The 19,270-nt window shown below is 35.0% G+C and overlaps 1 protein-coding gene and 1 pseudogene across 7 annotated transcripts in view; one reads left to right on the top strand and one right to left on the bottom strand.

Annotated features, from left to right (window-relative positions):
* LOC147486338 (stemmadenine O-acetyltransferase-like) overlaps positions 1-19,270 on the bottom strand; it is a 30,034-nt gene that overhangs the window by 10,131 nt on the left and 633 nt on the right. For 2 of the 6 annotated variants that reach the window (XR_015200891.1, XR_015200890.1), the window contains exon 2: positions 19,147-19,218. Coding sequence is in view for 2 of the 6 variants with exons in the window: in XM_086570259.1 (XP_086426385.1) it covers positions 17,712-19,079 (1,368 nt within the window). In the remaining 4 variants the exon portion in view is untranslated. Of the gene's footprint in view, positions 1-1,638; positions 4,417-17,540; positions 19,219-19,270 lie in introns of those variants that run through there. The other 4 variants (XR_015200892.1, XR_015200889.1, XM_086570259.1 and 1 more) reach the window with 4 other exon arrangements.
* On the top strand, positions 7,205-18,094 carry LOC147486339 (DELLA protein GAI1-like; annotated as a pseudogene). Its single transcript, XR_015200893.1, has one exon. The product of XR_015200893.1 is annotated as a DELLA protein GAI1-like (transcript).

Below are 19,270 nucleotides of genomic sequence, written 5' to 3'. Positions count from 1 at the left end.
AACTAATCTACTCCTACTGATGGAATGCTAACTATTCCATGAGAAAAACTAAAACTAGAACCTTTTATTTATAGTTTTTCTGAAGGTCTAGATTCAATCCATCTAATCTAAATCCAACAGTTATAAATAAAATATAATATCTCAAGGAATATTCTAGGAATATTCTCTAGAATAGTAATGGGCTTGGACTAAATAGTAACAGACTTTAGCTTTATCTTCATATTCCAAACCGTATGACCATTTTTTGGAAGCTAGATACCATTGCGTAGAGTTTTCTGCACTGATCAGTTTAGCTAGTCGAATGCTTGAATCAGAGTTAGGAGATAGAAGATATCGTCGTTTGAAGTTTTCTCCTGACTTTCGGGCTGATTTAGGTCAGTTTGACCAAAATCTCTTCTTTAGCTGGCTTAGGGACTCAAGTTTGGATTCTTCAACTTGTTTCATGGTTCTCGAGTCCATGAGCTTTGCTGGCTATTTGGAGCTTTAAATGAGCCGACATCAAGATTTCAAGTCCAAGCTTTATTCTAATTTGTTTTCATGCTAAAACACGTGTTACGTGTGTATTTTTATCGTTAATCTGTTGAAACCTGTGAAAACATGAAAATACAATTAATTTACATTTATTAAATACATAATTGACCCAAATTTAATGTCTTTACGGGGTTTAAAACACAATTTTGGGTACTTATCATAAACCACCGCCAAGTTTTTTTTTTTTTTTTGTCTAATACTTAATTAAGAATTTTAAGTTCATTGGAAATTCGAATCTAAAAGAGTAAAAATTTAAAATCGAAATTAAGTGAATATGTTCAAAATATACACTTCAAGTAATTCTGATTATAATTTGATTTTTTTTATCGAAAAAAAATTGTAATTTGACTTTGGGCAGTAAATTTATGGCATTTTGTTATATTAGAATTTGGGTGATTTGGGTTTGAGGTGAGTGATGATGGAAAGTGTAACTAATCAATTTCAATTATTATTCGTGGTTTACAAAGATCGAGAGAGAGTCGCAGTGGTAGTCACAATGGTGGATTAAGATGAAGAAGAAGACTAAGTCATTGGTCAGGTAGTCGCACTTCCCTTTTTTTATATTAGAAACCGATAGTTGTGGTAAACAAGTTTCCCATCCACATGGTAAGACCCTATTTGCTTGTGTTAGAGCATTCTCAATGCAAACAACAACTTGTTACCTCCGATCCACATAGGACTATTTCCCCTCATAGCTACTTTGATGATGAAAAACTACCAAGGGTTGCCTAATGCAAATGTGACTTTAAACTTCAAATGGAATGTTTCATTCCGTCTAAATGCATTTTAGACCGAGACGGAATGAAATATCCCGTATGATATTTTATAACGAGACAGAATGAAACATCCCGTCCCATCAGTCTAATTTAACAGACTCGAAACATACGAGATCACTTCATCTTCTCCACCTCCATTATTATTTTCTTGCAATTTCTTCAATTAAACCTTGCACCTAATGACTACCCCCAAATGGTCCCCATAAAGCACAACAACACATTCTGATGCTTCAAGGGAGAGATTGTTATCTCACATGCTTGCGCTCATTGACCCACTCATCCTCATCTGCCCCGAAATCGGCGAACCTAACTCGGACTTCCAGATCAACTGTCTCAAACATCCTATGAGAAATAAAAGTAGCGACGTCGTACCATGCCCCATCCTTCAAACTCCATTAAAGCATTATTATCCAACCTGTTCCTTATTGAAGGAAAACTCACATAACTATTAATGTTCCTCATGGGGAGTGAATCATCATGAGGCATAGACAAGATAGATAATTTGGAAGGAGACTTAATAGTTTTGGCCTTATGAGCTTACAATTTTGTCAAATGATATTGGAGTTAGTTTTGACGACATTGGAGGTTTAGAAAAAGTCAAGGAGACGTTAAAGGAATTGGTGATGCTCCAAGACGTTAAAGGAATACATAAATTTTTTTGAAAGTAATACTGGCCAACGAAGAGATGGTTTCCTCAGCATATTGATTCTTCATCCTATTAGCACTTCTACTTCGACAGAAGAAACAAGCTAAATTAAGCTCTGTTGCAAAAGAGGTGGGGTTTCAACTTTTATCTGATGATTTTGAGTTTAAATTTTGTTGAAGTTGCAGACCGATAGCAATCTGACATTCTGACAAAGCATTATTGGAAGTTCCAACAGGAAACATTGCTGAGAATGATGTGAATCCAAATAAGGCAAATGTTCATAAGGATGAAATTTGAACTCTATTAGAGCCTCAGTACATAAGAGGACTTGAACCTTCCAAAATTAAAGAAAGGAAAATAACTTACATTGTGAAATGTGAAACACACACCGATTGTTCCTTTATCACCAGATAAAGATCCATTTCTTATATATATATAAAGAAAAAAGAGAGATTAGGTAAAACACTTGATTAATGCGGAAGTGATCAGTTAGCAACAAAAACACTTGATATAAACTGAACTTTTATTTATATATATGGAACTATATTACAGGGGGGAGAAAAGAGAGTACACTTATCACTCAAACAAAGAGAAAATTGAAAGCTAAAATGAAAGATGATCCTCAACAAGGGTGAGATATCCCTTATATAGTAGTCAAATCTCAAAATATAATTTGGAGTCCGCACAGGAAGTGGCTACGTGTGCTAAATCAGTCGCAGTTGGTAGGGCCACTATGACAAAGCATACTTATCTTTTACTTCTGTCTTAAAAGGATAAGAATCCTTATAATGCTAAAATCCTATTCAACTTTTAACTTTTAAGAAAAGCAAAATGTTGGATGTCTTCCTCAGGGGTCCACCTTGACAAAACTGTTTTGCTTGTATTCCGTCTTTTAGGGATAATAATCCTTATTATGATGAGCAAAAATAATGCTTCTTTTTATATCTCCTTCATGGAGAATAATTTTGCTTTATGTCCTCTTCATGGGCCATATGTGGTCATCATTTCTTGGAAAACTTGCCATACAAACATAATCTTCCTTATGTTGTAGAGGAAGTAGGTTTGGGCTCCTGGTTAGCCTTAAGAGCTTGTTTGAATTTGTTTGATATGGCAATTTCAATAGGCTTCACTGGAGAATTAGAAGAACTTGGATATATCTGAGTTAAAGCTTCAGTAAGATTAAAATTGTCACCCAAATCTTCCTTTGGCTGACTTTCTCCTGCTAGGCAAGCAAATTGATTTGCTTCTTCCTGACTATTATTAAATGTTATAGAAACATCATCTTGTTGGGAGGACACTATTGCAGTTCCTGAGGATGATATATCCTTTGTGTTGGAGGATGCTTTTGCAATAGACGGTAGCTTGAATGAAGTCAAAAAATGACTCTTAAGCTTCTCATACATAAGTCATTAATTTGGCTTTCTGAGAAACTTGGATTCTGAAATCTGATAAGATTCTTCCTCATATCAAAAGGGTTTTCTGTATCCATTTCTCCTAAAGGATTGCTTTTAGGAGTCTGTTCAATGAATGATTTTGAATCATTATCAATGCTGATAATGGCTTCTTCGGTTGGAAAATTAATCCACCAGCTTGAATAAAACTTTCTTTTGAGAAATGGAATTCGAAGGTGATTATATTCACATTTAAAATCCCACTTAAAAATCCATAGTATACCATATAAGGTTAAAAAAAATGTTAAGGATGGTAATCCCATAGGAATCTTGTCATTCCCCTTTAATTGAAGATGATACTCTGTCCATTTTAGAAAAATATCTAAACGATTTTCAGGGAGAATATAAAGTTCAGGACCAAAATATTCCCACCAATGAAAAATCCAATATGGATAATCAGTCTTAATAGACAGGGAATATAGTTTAATAAACCATGAATGTTTCTTGTGAGTATTTTGGTATAAAAATACATTAGTATAGGCTGAGATATAATCCCAATAATTATAAAAGATATTTGTCAAATTTGACTTTCTGCATTTGTTGGGATCTAAACCCTACTCATTATAAGAGATAAATCTCTTGAATATTGTCTTGCTGTAAAAGATCAGACTATATTCCGAATCAGGTTTCTATAAGGTATGCATGGTTAATTTCCATAGTAGAAATAGCCGAATCTAAAATTTCCTCATAGATATATCTATGTTTGTCGTTAACAATAAGATACTGTTGTGTGTCAAAATATCTTATCTGAATTTCCCAAGGATCAGGCATCCACTACTCATAACTTGGTTGAAGATAAATGATTGTTTGATCTACCCTTTTATTAGGGATATAAGGAGTCGGAGGAATAAAACTGCCTCTTTCATTTGCTTTCCTTTCTGTTGAGTATAACCATGAGACAAATAAGGAAATTGCTCCTCATTGTCTAGAAAATTATATTTTCCTTTGCTCTTTTCTCGGCCTTTAGTGGTATAACCACGAACTTTGCCTCGCTGGGAGGTGCTCATGATCCCTACAAAAATTCCCTTGTTAGAAAATTTGGCAAAGAATTAAAATCACCATTGATATATTCAATATCAAAATCAAGGCAGAGAGATCAGCTTGCATCCTACAAAAATCAGTTTAGATGTAATATTCTTGATATCTTTCTGTAATACCTGTTTAGCAACACTACAATCAATACGAACCAAGAATTTCTGATTTAATAAATCATCTTGGAATTTATGAATACATTTTACCAGCGAAAGAATCTCCTGCTTTATAATAGAATAATTAATTTGAGCCTTCTTCCAAGTTCCAGAAGTGAATCAGATTAATTCTTGTTTACTAGTGATATGATTTTTCTGTTTTAAGATACCACCATAACCAATATTGGAAGCATTTGTTTCAACAAGTTTAAACCACTGAAAATTAGGTAAAGATAAGCAAGGTAATTGCTTTGCTTTAAGTGTAATCTTTTGTAGTGCAAGAGTATGTGCTGAACTCCAAGCTGTTGGAACCTTTGCTAGTCTAGAGTACATGATAGAGGTATCCTGTGAAAGATTTTTATAATAATTTGCGAAATAATTAAGACTACCAAGAAATCTTTGTAACTGAGTTTTGTCTAAGATTTCATCAGGAAATTTAGATGCTGCAAACTCAATACTTCTGTCTATAGGAATTATTTTTCCTTCAATAATGTTATGACCAAGAAAACGAACAGTTGTTTGAAACAATTTCATTTTAGGTGCAGACACTACTAAACCATTTCTTTTAATAAGATCTTTAAATATCTTTCGATGTTTAATATGTTGTTCTAAAGATTTATAATAAATCAAAATATCATCAATATAAACAATATAAAATTTTGAATAAGGATTGCAAATATCATTCATAATATTCTGAAATTCTGAAGGAGCATTTTTTAATCCAAAGGGTACAGTAAAGACAGTTTTATACATATCTTCAGGAGCTATTTTGACTTTCCAATATCCTGACTTAAGGTCAAACTTCGAGAAAATGATTGTTGTAGATAAGCGATCTAAAAGATCTTTTTTATTAGGAATAGAATATCTAATCCATTGTAAGGCATCATTAAGAGGTTTGAAATTAATAACCAATCTAGGAACTCCTTGTTCCTTCTCTGCTGCCTTATTAACATAAAAAGCAGTACAACTCCAAAGAGTCTTACTCGGAGTAATTAATTTCTTATCCAGAAGACTCTAGATTTTCGTTTGGCATAGTGCCAAATAATCAGATTTCATTTTACTACATCTAGCCTTAGTCGGAATAAACTTTTTATTAAACCTTGATTCATAAGGCAAAGAGACAATATATTTCTTTCTTTCCCAAAAAGCATTGGGGACCTCACTACAAACTTCAGTGATAAATTGATTCTTGATCTGTTCAATTTGTAACTGAAATTCCTTAGTCTTAAGTCGTTGTAATTTTAAAGAAGTTCTTCTTTGAGAAAGTTTAATTGACTTTCTTTAGTAATCAAATTATTATTAATCAGTTGAATCTGTTTCTGCATAGGAGAAACTATAAATTCAAAAATAACTTTCTGATTAGCAATAGTTGAATAAATACCTTTCTCAGTGATCTTGGTAATAGGCATAATAGAATTAAGAAAAGGATTCCCTAAAATAATATGCCGAGAAAGATCTTTAACCAGAAAGAAAGTAAAAGACAAACAATGAGCTTCATTACAGATGAATATATATGTAATTTGCATAGGGATACCACTAGCAGTGGAAAGGTTTTGAGTAGATTTCTCAAAATATTTAGTAGGTATTAAACCTTCTTGAATACAATTCAAATCAGCTCCACCATCAATTAAAACAATATTATTTGTAAGAATGTACTCATTATTCATAACCAAAGTAATAAAGAACATTCTATCTTTGGAAAACAAAGCTATCTAGAGATATCATATTAGGGTGCTGGGGACCAGAATTAGTGACAAGATTTTTATCAATCTTTAATTCTTTTATCTTTGTTTTAAGGTTATTAACTGTAAATCAAGGATATTTGTAATACGAGATTTACCATTAAAGTAAATGGTATTAGGAAGTCTTATATTATTATAAGAACAAAGATTCTGTAAAGTCATAAACTTTTGAAGATAGTTAAGGTTATAAATTTTAGGGTTTTTTCGACTTAACCCCCCACGGATGTACCCCCTTTTGAGATAACCCCCCATTTTGAAAATCATTACTGATTGCCCCCCATTTCAGAGTTAATTTTTCATATTGACAATTTTGCCCTTATGTCAAATTTGTAAAAACCCCCTATTTTTAACATACGTCTTTGAAAAATTCAAAAATTCAAAAAAAAAAAAAAAAAAATCTGAAAACTCAAAAAATCAGGAAAATTGAAAAAAAATATATATATATATATATAACAACTTGAAAACAAATTTAAAAAAATATGGTGATGTAGCTTTTAAGATAGAACAGCTTGAAATGACGATAGGTTCTTCATCAGCAGCTCAAGAAGATGTTTTACTTTCTCATCTTGGTGGTTCTGATACAGTTCATTATAATCCTTATGATCTTTCTACTTTGCTCGAATCCATGATTTGTGAAGCTGAACTATCTCTTCCCCAACAACAACAATCATCAAACAATCACATATTCCCCTCAATAATCTTCAACTATCAAAGCACGGATCTATGATTTAACCCGTTTCTTCAAATTACGATTTGAGTGCAATACTTGGTGAAAGGGGAAGAAAAGAATCAAACAAGAAATCCCATCAATCTTTGCCTCTTCAAATAACAACAATGGGATTGTTACTCTAACCGAAATCAACTTCGGCCAAGAGTACTAATTGACTTCGCAGGAAAATGGTATTCGCCTAGTTCACACTTTAATGGTCAGCTGAAGCAGCTTCAACAAGATAACCTCAAACTAGTCAATCACTCGTTAAACGGATAAGCCTACTCGCTAGTTTCACAATGAGGAAAGTAGCTACTTACTTTGCTGAAGCACTTGCTCGTCATATTTACGGTTTATATCCTCAACCTTCACTTGATTCTTCTTTCTCTGATATTCTTCAAATCCATTTTTATGAAACTTGCCCTCACCTCAAATTCGCTCATTTCACTGCAAATCAAAGCGATTCTAGACTCGCATCGATTCCAATCGGGTTCATATTATCGATTTCGGTATGAAACAAGGTATTCAATGGTCCGCTTTAATGCAAGACTTGCAATGCGTCCGAATGGGCGCCTTAGTTTTGATTATCGTGTGTCGGGCCACCTCACCGATAACATAGATGCTCTGCAACAGGTTGGTTGGAAGTTAGCTCAATTTGCTAAAAATTTACATGTTGAGTTTGAGTATAGAGGGTTTGTTTGTAATTCATTAGCTGATCTTGACGCATCCATTTTGGATCTTCGACCGGGCGAGACGATTGTAGTGAATTCGATGTTTGAGTTGCATCAGTTACTAGCCCAGCCCAATGCAATTGATAACGTTTTGGGTACAATTAAAGAGATGAAGCCTAAAATTGTTACGATTGTGGAAGAAGAAGCAAATCATAATGGGCCGATTTAATTCGACCGATTTACTAAGGCACTTCATTATTACTCAACCCTGTTTGACTCATTAGAAGAGTAAGCTACATCAGTCATATTTTTTTTTCTGATTTGTTTTTTCAATTTTTGGAAAATTTTGGATTTTTTTTAATTTTTTTTTTTAATTTGTTTTCGAGTTTTTTTTTTTTTTTTTTTTCAATTTTCCTGATTTTTTGAGTTTTGATTTTTTTTTTTTTTTTTTTGAATTTTTGAATTTTTCAAAGACGTATGTTAAAAATGGGGGTTTTTTACAAATTTGACATAAGGGCAAAATTGTCAATATAAAAAATTAACTCTGAAATGGGGGGCAATCAGTAATGATTTTCAAAATGGGGGGTTATCTCAAAAGGGGGTACATCCGTGGGGGGTTAAGTCAAAAAAACCCTAAATTTTATCCTGTGGATTAATCTTGAATTTTCTTATCTTCAATAAATTTTTATAGTCTTATGGTAGGATAGAACACTGACCAGTATTATAACCATATTGATCACATTTATAACACATACGAAGAGCTTTGTCTTTAGGCATGAGTATCTTCCAATGTTGTTTCTCTTTAAGACTTTTCTGTTTTTTAGAAGTCTTGGATTTGTTATTTGTATGTTGTAAACAAAGCTTATTAAAACCATTAGCTTTAACCAATATGTTATACTCTTTAGGTGGTTTAATATGCTTCACAGTTTTAAGACTATCTTTCAGCTTTAACGGTGTAGGTGGAGGATGAACAAATGTCATCTCCTTATCATCAGAAGTAGTCCAATTCTTTTGATGAAACTCTAAAATACCAATATAATTATTAGTAGAGGTAACATCTATTTTTACCTCAGATTGATTAGGTAAAACTACCTTTACCTCAGATTTTATTGATTGATTTGGTAAAGGAATAATCTTATCTGGTAAATGACTATTTACTTGTTTAACCTGTTGAGTAGGTAAACTAGGTTTTACCTTATCAATTAACATATAATTATCATATAACATACCTTTGGATCTTAAATAATCCTTAACCTCATGTTGTAGAGTAGCATGTTTAATTCTAGAATTGAGAATGTAATTATTCTAATACTCAAGACAAAACCATTTAGCCAGAGTAGTACCATAATCCTGGTACCATTGAAAATACTCTTGATAATGTTAAACAAGAGGTTTCAATTCTGTAGGAGTAAAATATTTACTCAATTCTTCATATTTAAACTTATAAAATTGATTTGTTTCATATGATGTATAATCCATTGTAAAACAAATTCCATTTCTGATGCTGTTGGAGATTCCCTAGCTTTCTATTTATAAATACCATGTGGTATTTGTTGATTAGAGATACGACTCTCTTCTACAGATTGATTATACTGAGAAATCGATTCAACTTCAGAAATTGAATATCTAGAAGATTGTGGTATAAAGATCCTATAAAGAGATCTCAAAGACAAACTTCTGTCCATAAAAGGTTTTTTAAAGTTTAATATAACTTCACCTTCTGTGGATTGAATAATTTGATCTAAATCATTATTAATGATTAGTTGTGGTTGAACGACATTCCTACATGTCCAAGTCTCTAGAAATTGAATTTCACTCCAAGGAATCATCCTAAGTGTTGCTACACTAGAAGTTAAAAGATTTGTATTGATTAACACAGTTTTACCTGGTCTAGTTTTATGCCTAACATTAGGAGTTAGAGTTTGTAAAACTTTATAGTGAATTTCGTAGGTAACCCCAATTACCTCAGATCTAGGTAAAAAGTTGTAACCTTTAGCTTGAATTTGCAATGATAAAGAATCATATAAATTTCTATCCGTTAAAGGCAAACTTAAATTAGGATAGACATCAAAATAGACTGGTCCATGACAAAGACTAGTCTCTACTGCTCCCATAAGAGATGGTAAATAGTCCAAACATCTGGCATCTCTTAGAGTTGCTTGAATACAATCATTCATACCTAAAAGGGTCAAAGGTCTAAATGCAACCTGTATCAATCCTACATAAATAAATTTATAAATTTTCATATAAGGATATAAATCACGAGAATTTAATAAATTCAAGTTATTACTCATGGAATGTAAACTAATAGTTTGTTCCATAGTTTTTACTACAATCTTACTGGTCAATTTTTCATACCAGTTACCATATCTATATATGGTCTTGGGATCCATATTAGGAATCGTCCATTTGTTCATTTTATCTTGTGTATCGAGATCATACTCGATTAATTATGTATTATTTTTTTTTTTTTGAAATAACTAGGGGTCACCCCAAACTTTATTAACTTCAATTTCTCAAGTACATAATGCCTTCCTTATCCCTCGTGATCAGTACATGCATTTTTTTATCCATCGGGGGACTAAAGAGCAAGAAACCATTACACTCGTCTCTATTTAGTTTCGATAACTAGTCAGCTACTTGGTTACCTTCCCTGAAGACATGGACAAAGGATAGTTTGTCAAACTTCGAACACACAGTTTGAATCAGGCTACCGTGTTCCTACAAAGATCCCGCGGTGGCTTTCCTTTCTTTGTTAATATCTGTACCCTCTCAGATAGAGTCCGATTGCACTTGAATGCGTGTAATCCTCAACATGCTTCGCGACCTTCCAAACCTTTAGAACAAACTAGAAGTTCCCGTAAATCACCGATTTCTTCTTTGAATTGCCACTATACGCCAGTAGCACTTCCCCATCTCTATCCCTCAAGACACCGATTAATTATGTATTCTTAATTGAACTCATATCATCATTTGATAATTGTGCCATTAGTGTTGAGGTGTCAGTCCAATAACAGGTAGAGTATACTGAATTAAAATCATACCAAATAGTATTAAAACTATTCATGATATAATCTTTGATATATCGTCTTTTTCTCTAACATTATAAACAGTAAAATCAAAATCAAGTCTTCATTATTTATAATAGTAAAACCACGTCTGTCAACGCTTTACGGGGAGCAGACGGCCTAAAACGCATACCATGCTAAAATGGCACTACTAATTCCCTACGCGACTTGGGTGACGTCCTAGAGTTACCATCATAAACGTAAAGAAACAATAATGACCTAATGCTTACACAAATAGTCTTGTATCATAAAGAATGAAATTAAGTAATCTTAATATCATCTTTAACAAAATACTATTCATTATACTGGAAAGGAAGAGTCAACAATATTTTAGGAAACCAACGGATATTCTTGTTGTCGGAAAACCAAACTTTTAGCAAGTAGTCCTCAAATGTAACCCACATGTCTTATTCCTTAATCATACTAGGGTTATCCCTTACTTACATCTTTCTTAGAAAATAAAACAATTAAATATAATTGTAAGATATTTCCTCACCGTTAATGCACTAACCTCAATTTAAACTGGCATGGCTCTGATACCAAAGAAAAAGAGAGATTAGGGTTTAGGATATTTCCAGTGATATATATATTCTTTCTTTTCAAGTAATTTAACATATTGTCTTTGTTTTCATGTAAACACAACTCTCCAAGTCGACTCCCGGGATTTTGAGGTTTTGAACACTAGTCTTGGCTACACTTCATAAAAAAGAATGGGTAATTTAGGAACCTAAATGTGGCTCAAACAATTTTATTTATTTATTTTAAAATTATGAATACGGGAGTATTTTTATAGGGTGTGTCCAACAACACCCTTTTGGTTTTGGCCGTTTTGGGGTTTGTTGACTACAAGATTTGGGATTTGTTCATTTTGTTTTTTGTGATTCCCCGTCAGATAAAATGTTAACATTGTAGCACAATAGCTACCTTGGTATTCTCTGTGATGGGTTTGTATCTAGATTATACTCGCGAGGTTGGTGTGTTTGGAATATTGGATGTAGAATAGTTCTATTAGAATTTGAGTTTTGAATGTTTACTTGATCTCTAAAATAAATGTTTATTTGATCATTGTTTCTTGTTCAGATTACATATTTTTTGTTGTATTTGTTTGTAAAGGATTTGTTTTATAAATTGATTATTGAGGAAAACAATACCAATCGATCCCCACTAAAATAGCTTGTACTTGGACAATCTACTACTCCAATAAAAAATCTAAACTTTAACTACAATTAACAAGCACAACCTAAGCTATGGATAAAACTATCACAAACAAGTAATAGTAATAAAAAGTAACTTACCACAATGAAAACACAAAATGTAACGTGGTTCGACTAATGATGCATACTTCCACAAGAGCAAATCCTTTTATAAATGTGGGAAGAAAAATTATAATCACTCCTCTCAAGTCTCTCCAAACTTACTAGATCACTCTTCTCTCCTTACAAGCTTTTTCTATTTGAAAGGGTTTTCTCTCAATTTTGATTACTCTCAAAATTGGGTTTCTATTCAAGACTTTGTTTTCTAAAAACCCGAAACTCTTCTATTTATATTGGGGTAAAATTTTAGTGTAAAAACACGATCTCGATTTTCTGGCGAAATATCAAAACCCGATATGTGTAGGCATGATCGTGGGCGCGCTCTGGGCAAGGCCAACTCAAGCGCGTGCGCGCCCTCTTCTATTTCCACTTTTCCCAAACTTCCAGTAGACATGTTTCGTGAGAGGCTAAAAAAAACTATCTTCTTTTTTTCGAGTGCAAGCATGCTGGCACTTCTGGCAGGCTAACTGAAAGACGCTCTTTCTTTACACGAACAATACCTGTCTATGTCACATGGTGAGGGACTCACACCCAACAATCTCCCCCTCCCGAGCCATGAGGGGGGTACTCCAAACATTTCTAAATCAACAGGAGAAGTGTGCTACTATTCCGGCGGTAGCACAACAAACATCAAATTTTTCTTTCGATAAAATTTTGGTCATCATATCCGACCTATTCTTGTCAGTATGGATCTTCTCAATGCACAATTGTTTCTCTTCGAGAACTTCTCTAATCCAATGATAATGCACATATATGTGCTTGGATCTTGAAAACTCGGATTCTTGCTCAAATGGATGGCGCTCTGACTATCACATAGAACTACAAACTATTTCTGCTTTAGCCCTAGTTCATCGAAGAACTTTTTCATCCATAGCATCTCTTTGCAACTCTCTGCGGCTGCAATGTACTTGGCTTCTGTAGTGGAGAAGGCAACATAATTTTGCAACTTAGATTGCCAAGAAACTGCTCCATTTGCAAAAGTAAACAGATAACCGAAAGTGGACTTCATTGAGTCAACATCACCTGCCATGTCTGCATTTGTGTAGCCTTCAAGCAAGGTCTTACTCCCACCAAAATACAAACACGCTTTGGAAATGCCATTGAGATATCTCAAAATCCACTTAACACATTTTCAATACTCTTTACCTGAATTTGACAGAAATCAACTTACAACAACAACGGCGAAAGTAATATCCGGTATTATAAATACCATTGCATACATCAAGTTGCCCACTGCAGATGCATAAGAAATCTTTTGCATTTATTTCTGCTCATGCTCACCCTTTGGACACATATCTTTGGTCATGCGGAATTAGCCACCAAGCGAAAAACTGACTTGTTTCGCTTGATCCATGTTGAATCTTTTCAACACCTTCTCAATGTAGCTTTCTTGGGAAAGCCACAACTTCCCTCTTTCTGTCACGAGTGATCCGCATACCAAATATCTACTTTGCTTGACCCAAATCTTTCATCTCAAAAGACTTACTCAAGTCTTTCTTCAGCTTGGATATGTTGTTGATGTTTTGACTAACTATCAATATATCATCCACATACAACAAGAACACTATGAAATCCCTATCTGGAAATTTCTAAACAAACACACAATAATCAGAAGCGGACTTCATGCACCACTGTCTTGGTGCCTGCTTCAACCCATACAAGCTCTTTTTTAGTTTGCATACCAGGCGCTCCTTGCCTTTGACCTCAAACCCTTCTGGCTGGTCCATGTAGACATCTTCCTCAAGATCTCCATGAAGAAAAGTTGTATTGACATCTAGTTGCTCAACCTCTAGGTTCATACTTGCGGCCAAACCCAATACCACCCTAATAGAAATCATCTTAACTACAGAAGAGAAAATTTCATCAAAATCAATACCTTTCATTTGACCAAATCCCTTCACAACAAGGCGAACTTTGTGCCTTGGATGTGGATTATTCTCTTCATACTTGACTTTGAAGATCCATTTATTCTTGAGAACCTTTCTTTCTTTCAGTTTCTCAACTAAGTCATAAGTGTAATTATTATGCAAAGAACCCATCTCATCTTGGATGATCTTCAACCACTTCTCTTTGTCTGTACCTTCAAGAGCCTCTTGATAATATATAAGTTATCTACCATCATATAGTAAAACATACATATGTGATGGATACCTGGTTGAAGCTTGCCTCTCTCTCTCTCTCTCTCTCGATCTCCTTACCACATTTTCTTGTGGCTCAGGAGGATGCACTTCTGCTTGCTCAAGTGGTGGTTCATGCACTTCATCTGCATCTTCTATCTCAATAGGTTCTATCCCATCATGAGCAATAAGATCATCATCATGAGCTTCAAACCCATGGTTCTCTGACTTCTGCACGTTCCACAGTAGGAACTTCTGGTTCTGAATTAACAAAATTATTAGTGAAAACTTCTTGTTTCTCACCATTCTCAAAGTCTACTATTGTTTGGTGTTCTAAGAACACAACATCTCGACTTCGGATTACCTTTTTGTTGATTGGATCATAAAGTTTGTAACCAAACTTCTCATCCCCATAACCTAAAAAAATGCACTGCTTGGCTTTGCCATCAAGCTTGGATCTCTCATCCTTGGAAATATGAACAAATGCTCTACACCCAAATACACTTAAGTATCTATAATCAACATCTCTACCTGGCCATATTCTCTCTGGATAATCACTATTTAGAGGCTTTGAAGGCGATGGTTTGATCACATATATGGCTGTGCGCATTGCTTTTACCCAGTAACTCCTTGGTAACTTAGAGTGAGACAACATGCATCTCATCCTCTCTATAATGATACGCTTCATCCTCTCAGATATACCATTATGTTGCGTGTCTTGGAAACTGTCTGCTCATGACGAATCCCATGACTCTTGCAATACTCTTCAAACGACCCAATGTACTCTCCCTAATTATCTGAACGAATACACTTCAAAGGCTTCCCTGTCTCTCTTTCCACCATGCTATGGAAAGTCTTGAACACGCCAAGAACTTCATCCTTTGTCTTCAGACTATATGATCATGTCTTTCTTAACGCATCATCAATGAAAGTCAAGAAGTACAAATCTCCCCACGTGGGACTTCACATTCATAGGGCCACATAAATCTGTGTGTACTAGCTCAAAGATATTCTCTTTTCTGTGAGAAGAGAATCTTTGGAAAGACATCCTGTGTTGCTTTCCAACCAAACAATGAGTGCATCTATTTAAATGCGTACCTTTGATGTTTGGCAAGGCCTTTTGCTTGGCAAGAACTTTCATGTTTTTTTCTCCCATATGACACAATCTCTTATGTCATAGTTCGGAGGAAGATTCTTCTTGTGCCGCATTTAACTTTGTTTTACACAAACTAGCTTGTGTCTTGTAAAACGAGCAAATTTTCTTTCCTTTGGCTACTACAATGGAACCTCTGCTCAATTTACATACCCCATTACCAAACAACTTTTGAAAGCCTTCATCATCTAACTTCCCTGCGGAAATTAAGCTTAGCCAAATTTCAGGGACATGTTTTACATCCTTGAGTGTCAAGGTGTAGCCGATATTGGTTTCTACATGAACATCAACAATGCCTATAATCTTAAAGATTTCATTGTTACCCATCTTCACCTCACCAAAATCACCCGATTTGTAAGTAGTGATGAAACTCTTGTGGGGTGTGACGTGGTAAAAAGCACATGTATCTACCACCCACTTTGTACCCTAGCATGAAGTGCTCAAGCATAACTCACCATCTGACACAATTCCTACTTCACCTTCTGAAGCTATGATAGTGGAGTCTCGACCAGTGGTGTTTTCTTTCAACTCTAACTTGTCTTCGTGTACAGTACTAGTCTTCTCATCCCTCTTCAATTCTATGCATTCATACTTGAAGTGGCCACGGATACCACAATGATAGTACGACAAGTCTTTCTTAGGAGGTCTACTTGCGTTCTTAGATTTTCTTTTGTCATCACCTCTATAATGAGATGGCTCTCTACTTTTGCCTCTTTCTTGCTTTTCTGTAACAAGGATCTCGAAGTGACAGAAACTACTATGTGCGTTCTTTTTTGTCTTCTCGTAGAGGTCTTCTAATGTCTTCCACATGCTGAAACCGGTGGTCTCTTGGGATACAAGGCGAATTACATTGTTGTCAATCCGTTGTCTAATGCACCTAATCGCTTTTTCATCAAGCGTTTTCCAATCGGCATCGAATACTGTATCCAGTTTTACTCATTCATTCTCAATGGATTGTGTCAAGTCTTTGCAATAAATCAAGTCTTCCATCTTGGTTTTCCAAATAGTATAGTTTCCTCTATTTAGACTAGTTATGTGAGTGTTTATAGAATGATCCATCTCAACAAGTTATTTCAACTCGAATCTCCTCTTAGGAATTTTATCAAATACCTTCCAAGCAAGATTTGGATAACTATCTTTGTGATTAATCTAACCACGGCTATGATACCACTTGTTGGGGAAAACGATATCAATCGATTCCCACTAAGATAGCTTCTACTTGGACAATCTACTACTCCAATAAAAACTATCTTTCACTTTTTCCATTTTTCCTACACTTCCAGTAGACATGTTTCGTAAGAGGCTGAAAAAAAAACTATTTTATTTTTTTAGGCAAAGGCACGGGCGTGCCTTGGGCAAGGCCAATCTGAGCACGCGCTCTCACTTCTTCACATGAACAGTACCTGTTTATGTCACATGGTGAGTGACTCACACCCAACATTGATAACACTTAAGTACAAAGATTTTGGGAACAATCTAAAGAAAAAGGGGAAATTTAACGACTAACGACCAATCAATATGTATAAATCAACTAAATTCACATCGGATTTTCTATTTCATTTGTATTGGGAAAAAAATGTTCCCTGCTAAAAGCCCTGTCCACCCTCCAATCAGCATTCATAACTTCTTTCAGGTGCCAAACAAACACTACGTTAAATTGGATCGTAATGGATATGGAGCTTTAAATCCGGTACCAGGCTAGACTATGGATAATCAATCAAGATAATCTCTTATCAAATCAGAACCCCATTACACCAACCAATTTACAGCCCTGTTTAGAGTTACATGCCTTGCGAATATTATAGTTAGAGTTGAGATCCAAATGTCACTTCCAACTGAACCCTAGAGAGAACAGTGTATTCTTAGATAGCTAGGCCCAAAACTTAGGTGAAGCATATTATGATAACATGTATCAAAGACAGTGGATCTTCAGCTACACATTTAGTATTTTTCTGCTGAGTTTGGTTTTCTTTCCTGAAATCAACATTGCTTCAATTTTCATAGGTAAAAAATTAAAAATTGTAAGATGTACTACAGCAAGTACAGCCTACAGGCATGACCTATGTGGTGAACTTTTTCCCAAGTACATTACGAGAGTGTGCCTGTTTGGATACAATCAAAGCACACACAAGGGAATTATTCATGAGAACTTGTGCAAGATGATGTAGAAGTCTCACAAGATGAATGCACTAGCTCCAGTATGACTATGCTTTTAAGTAAATTAATGACATGAAAATTCTAATTAATATTCTTAGAACCCTGTATGACACAGTTTTTTTTTCCTCTAGCTACTTTTATATAACTACTGAAGAGAACTTCATCACTGTGGGTCTGTAGGCCTCACTACTTATTTAGAAGAAACAAAGGAAAGGAACTCCTGATCATTTTCCAACTGAGCCATGTCTTCCTCCAACATATTTACCCACGCTTCAATTCCATCACCTGATTTTGTGTCTATCAAAATAACCAAGTTCATACCTGGTACCTTTGTCGTAGCAATCCAAGTAGGTTTTCCCCACCCAAAATCTGCTTCATAGAAAGGGAACCTACACCAGCTATTGAAGTTAAACATAACTAGCCCGCGTTCAAGAAACTGCTCCTTTGCCTCTTTGATGCAATTCATGGACAATTCATTGCCCCTTTGAAGTTCCATCACAAAATTTCCATCAACTTTTCTAATTGAATCTCTCATATACCCAACCAAGTCATGGTACTCTGATACGGTCTCTCCTTTTATAAATGGCGTGACAGTAAAACTAGAAGCATTCCCAAAATAGTCATCTGACATTGGTGGTACGATTCTTTGGCGCAAGTCCACTGCATGCATTGCTGCATATGCCCTTGTATGCTTGCTTTCTGATGGAGCTATTGCCATAGCACGCCACCAAATTAGTGCAGAAACCAATTCGACACGCGTTGGGTAGTCTATGTTTGAAAACTTTTTAGACCTAACATAGTCTCTTAAAGCAGCAATGTTGGGCACATCAAACACAAACCTCCTAGTGACAATGTTCTGTTTTCCTCTGGGACTACTTGGCACCATTTTCTCTTTACTTTCGCCAATGTTTTCCAACAATTTATTTTCCTTTGGCCCAATGCTTGGCATCAATTTCGGTAAATTAGTCATTGGAAAATGCAACGACAAGTCGAAATACATAGATGTACTGGCTTCATTTGCCCCACAACACATAGCTGCCCAACCATTAATAAATTTTGCTAATGACACTCCATCACCAATCTTGTGTGAAAAGCACATACCTATAGCAATTCCACCACAATCAAATACATTGACTTGAGCAGCCAAGAGTGCTTTGGAACTCAATTCATCAACAGTAATACAGACCTCGTATGGAAGAAACTGCTCGAGTTCATCAACATTGACATGATCGAGATATTCCATGAGTTGACCCTCTACCCTGGCTTCAAAAAAATCAACCCCGTCGTCGTTGCATTCAATGGAGACGCCATCTTTAACCCTCCCACCCACTCGGTAGAACTGAGCTAACGTTTCTGATAGTGACTTCTTAAGTTGATCAGATATTTCGCCTTGTTCAAGTTTCTTATTATCGCCTTGAGATGAATAGAAGAGGATGATGGTCACATAATAAGGAGTAGCTTTGTTATCTAAATGGGAGAAGCTGATGTTCTGAAGGTGCTGTGGTGTTAGAGTTGATGGTTTAATTATTTCTCTCGAGGTGACTTCAACTTCTTTCATGGTCACCAATAAATTTTATAAGCAATTTTCAACTGTAATAACAGAAGGACTACCAAAATATATGTACCATAAATCGCGTTGATTCCACTCCCTCCTGGTTTGCTCGTTCTCCTTCGATTCCTCTGCCACTCCGTTCCTTCTGTTGTCATACAAGTTTCAGAAGAAGAAAGAAAAATAATCAGATAAAAAAA

The sequence above is a fragment of the Coptis chinensis genome, chromosome 7 (genome assembly GCF_015680905.1).
Source record: "Coptis chinensis isolate HL-2020 chromosome 7, ASM1568090v1, whole genome shotgun sequence".
NCBI classification, from domain to species: domain Eukaryota; kingdom Viridiplantae; phylum Streptophyta; class Magnoliopsida; order Ranunculales; family Ranunculaceae; genus Coptis; species Coptis chinensis.
This window is presented reverse-complemented; position numbering and strand designations above follow the sequence as displayed.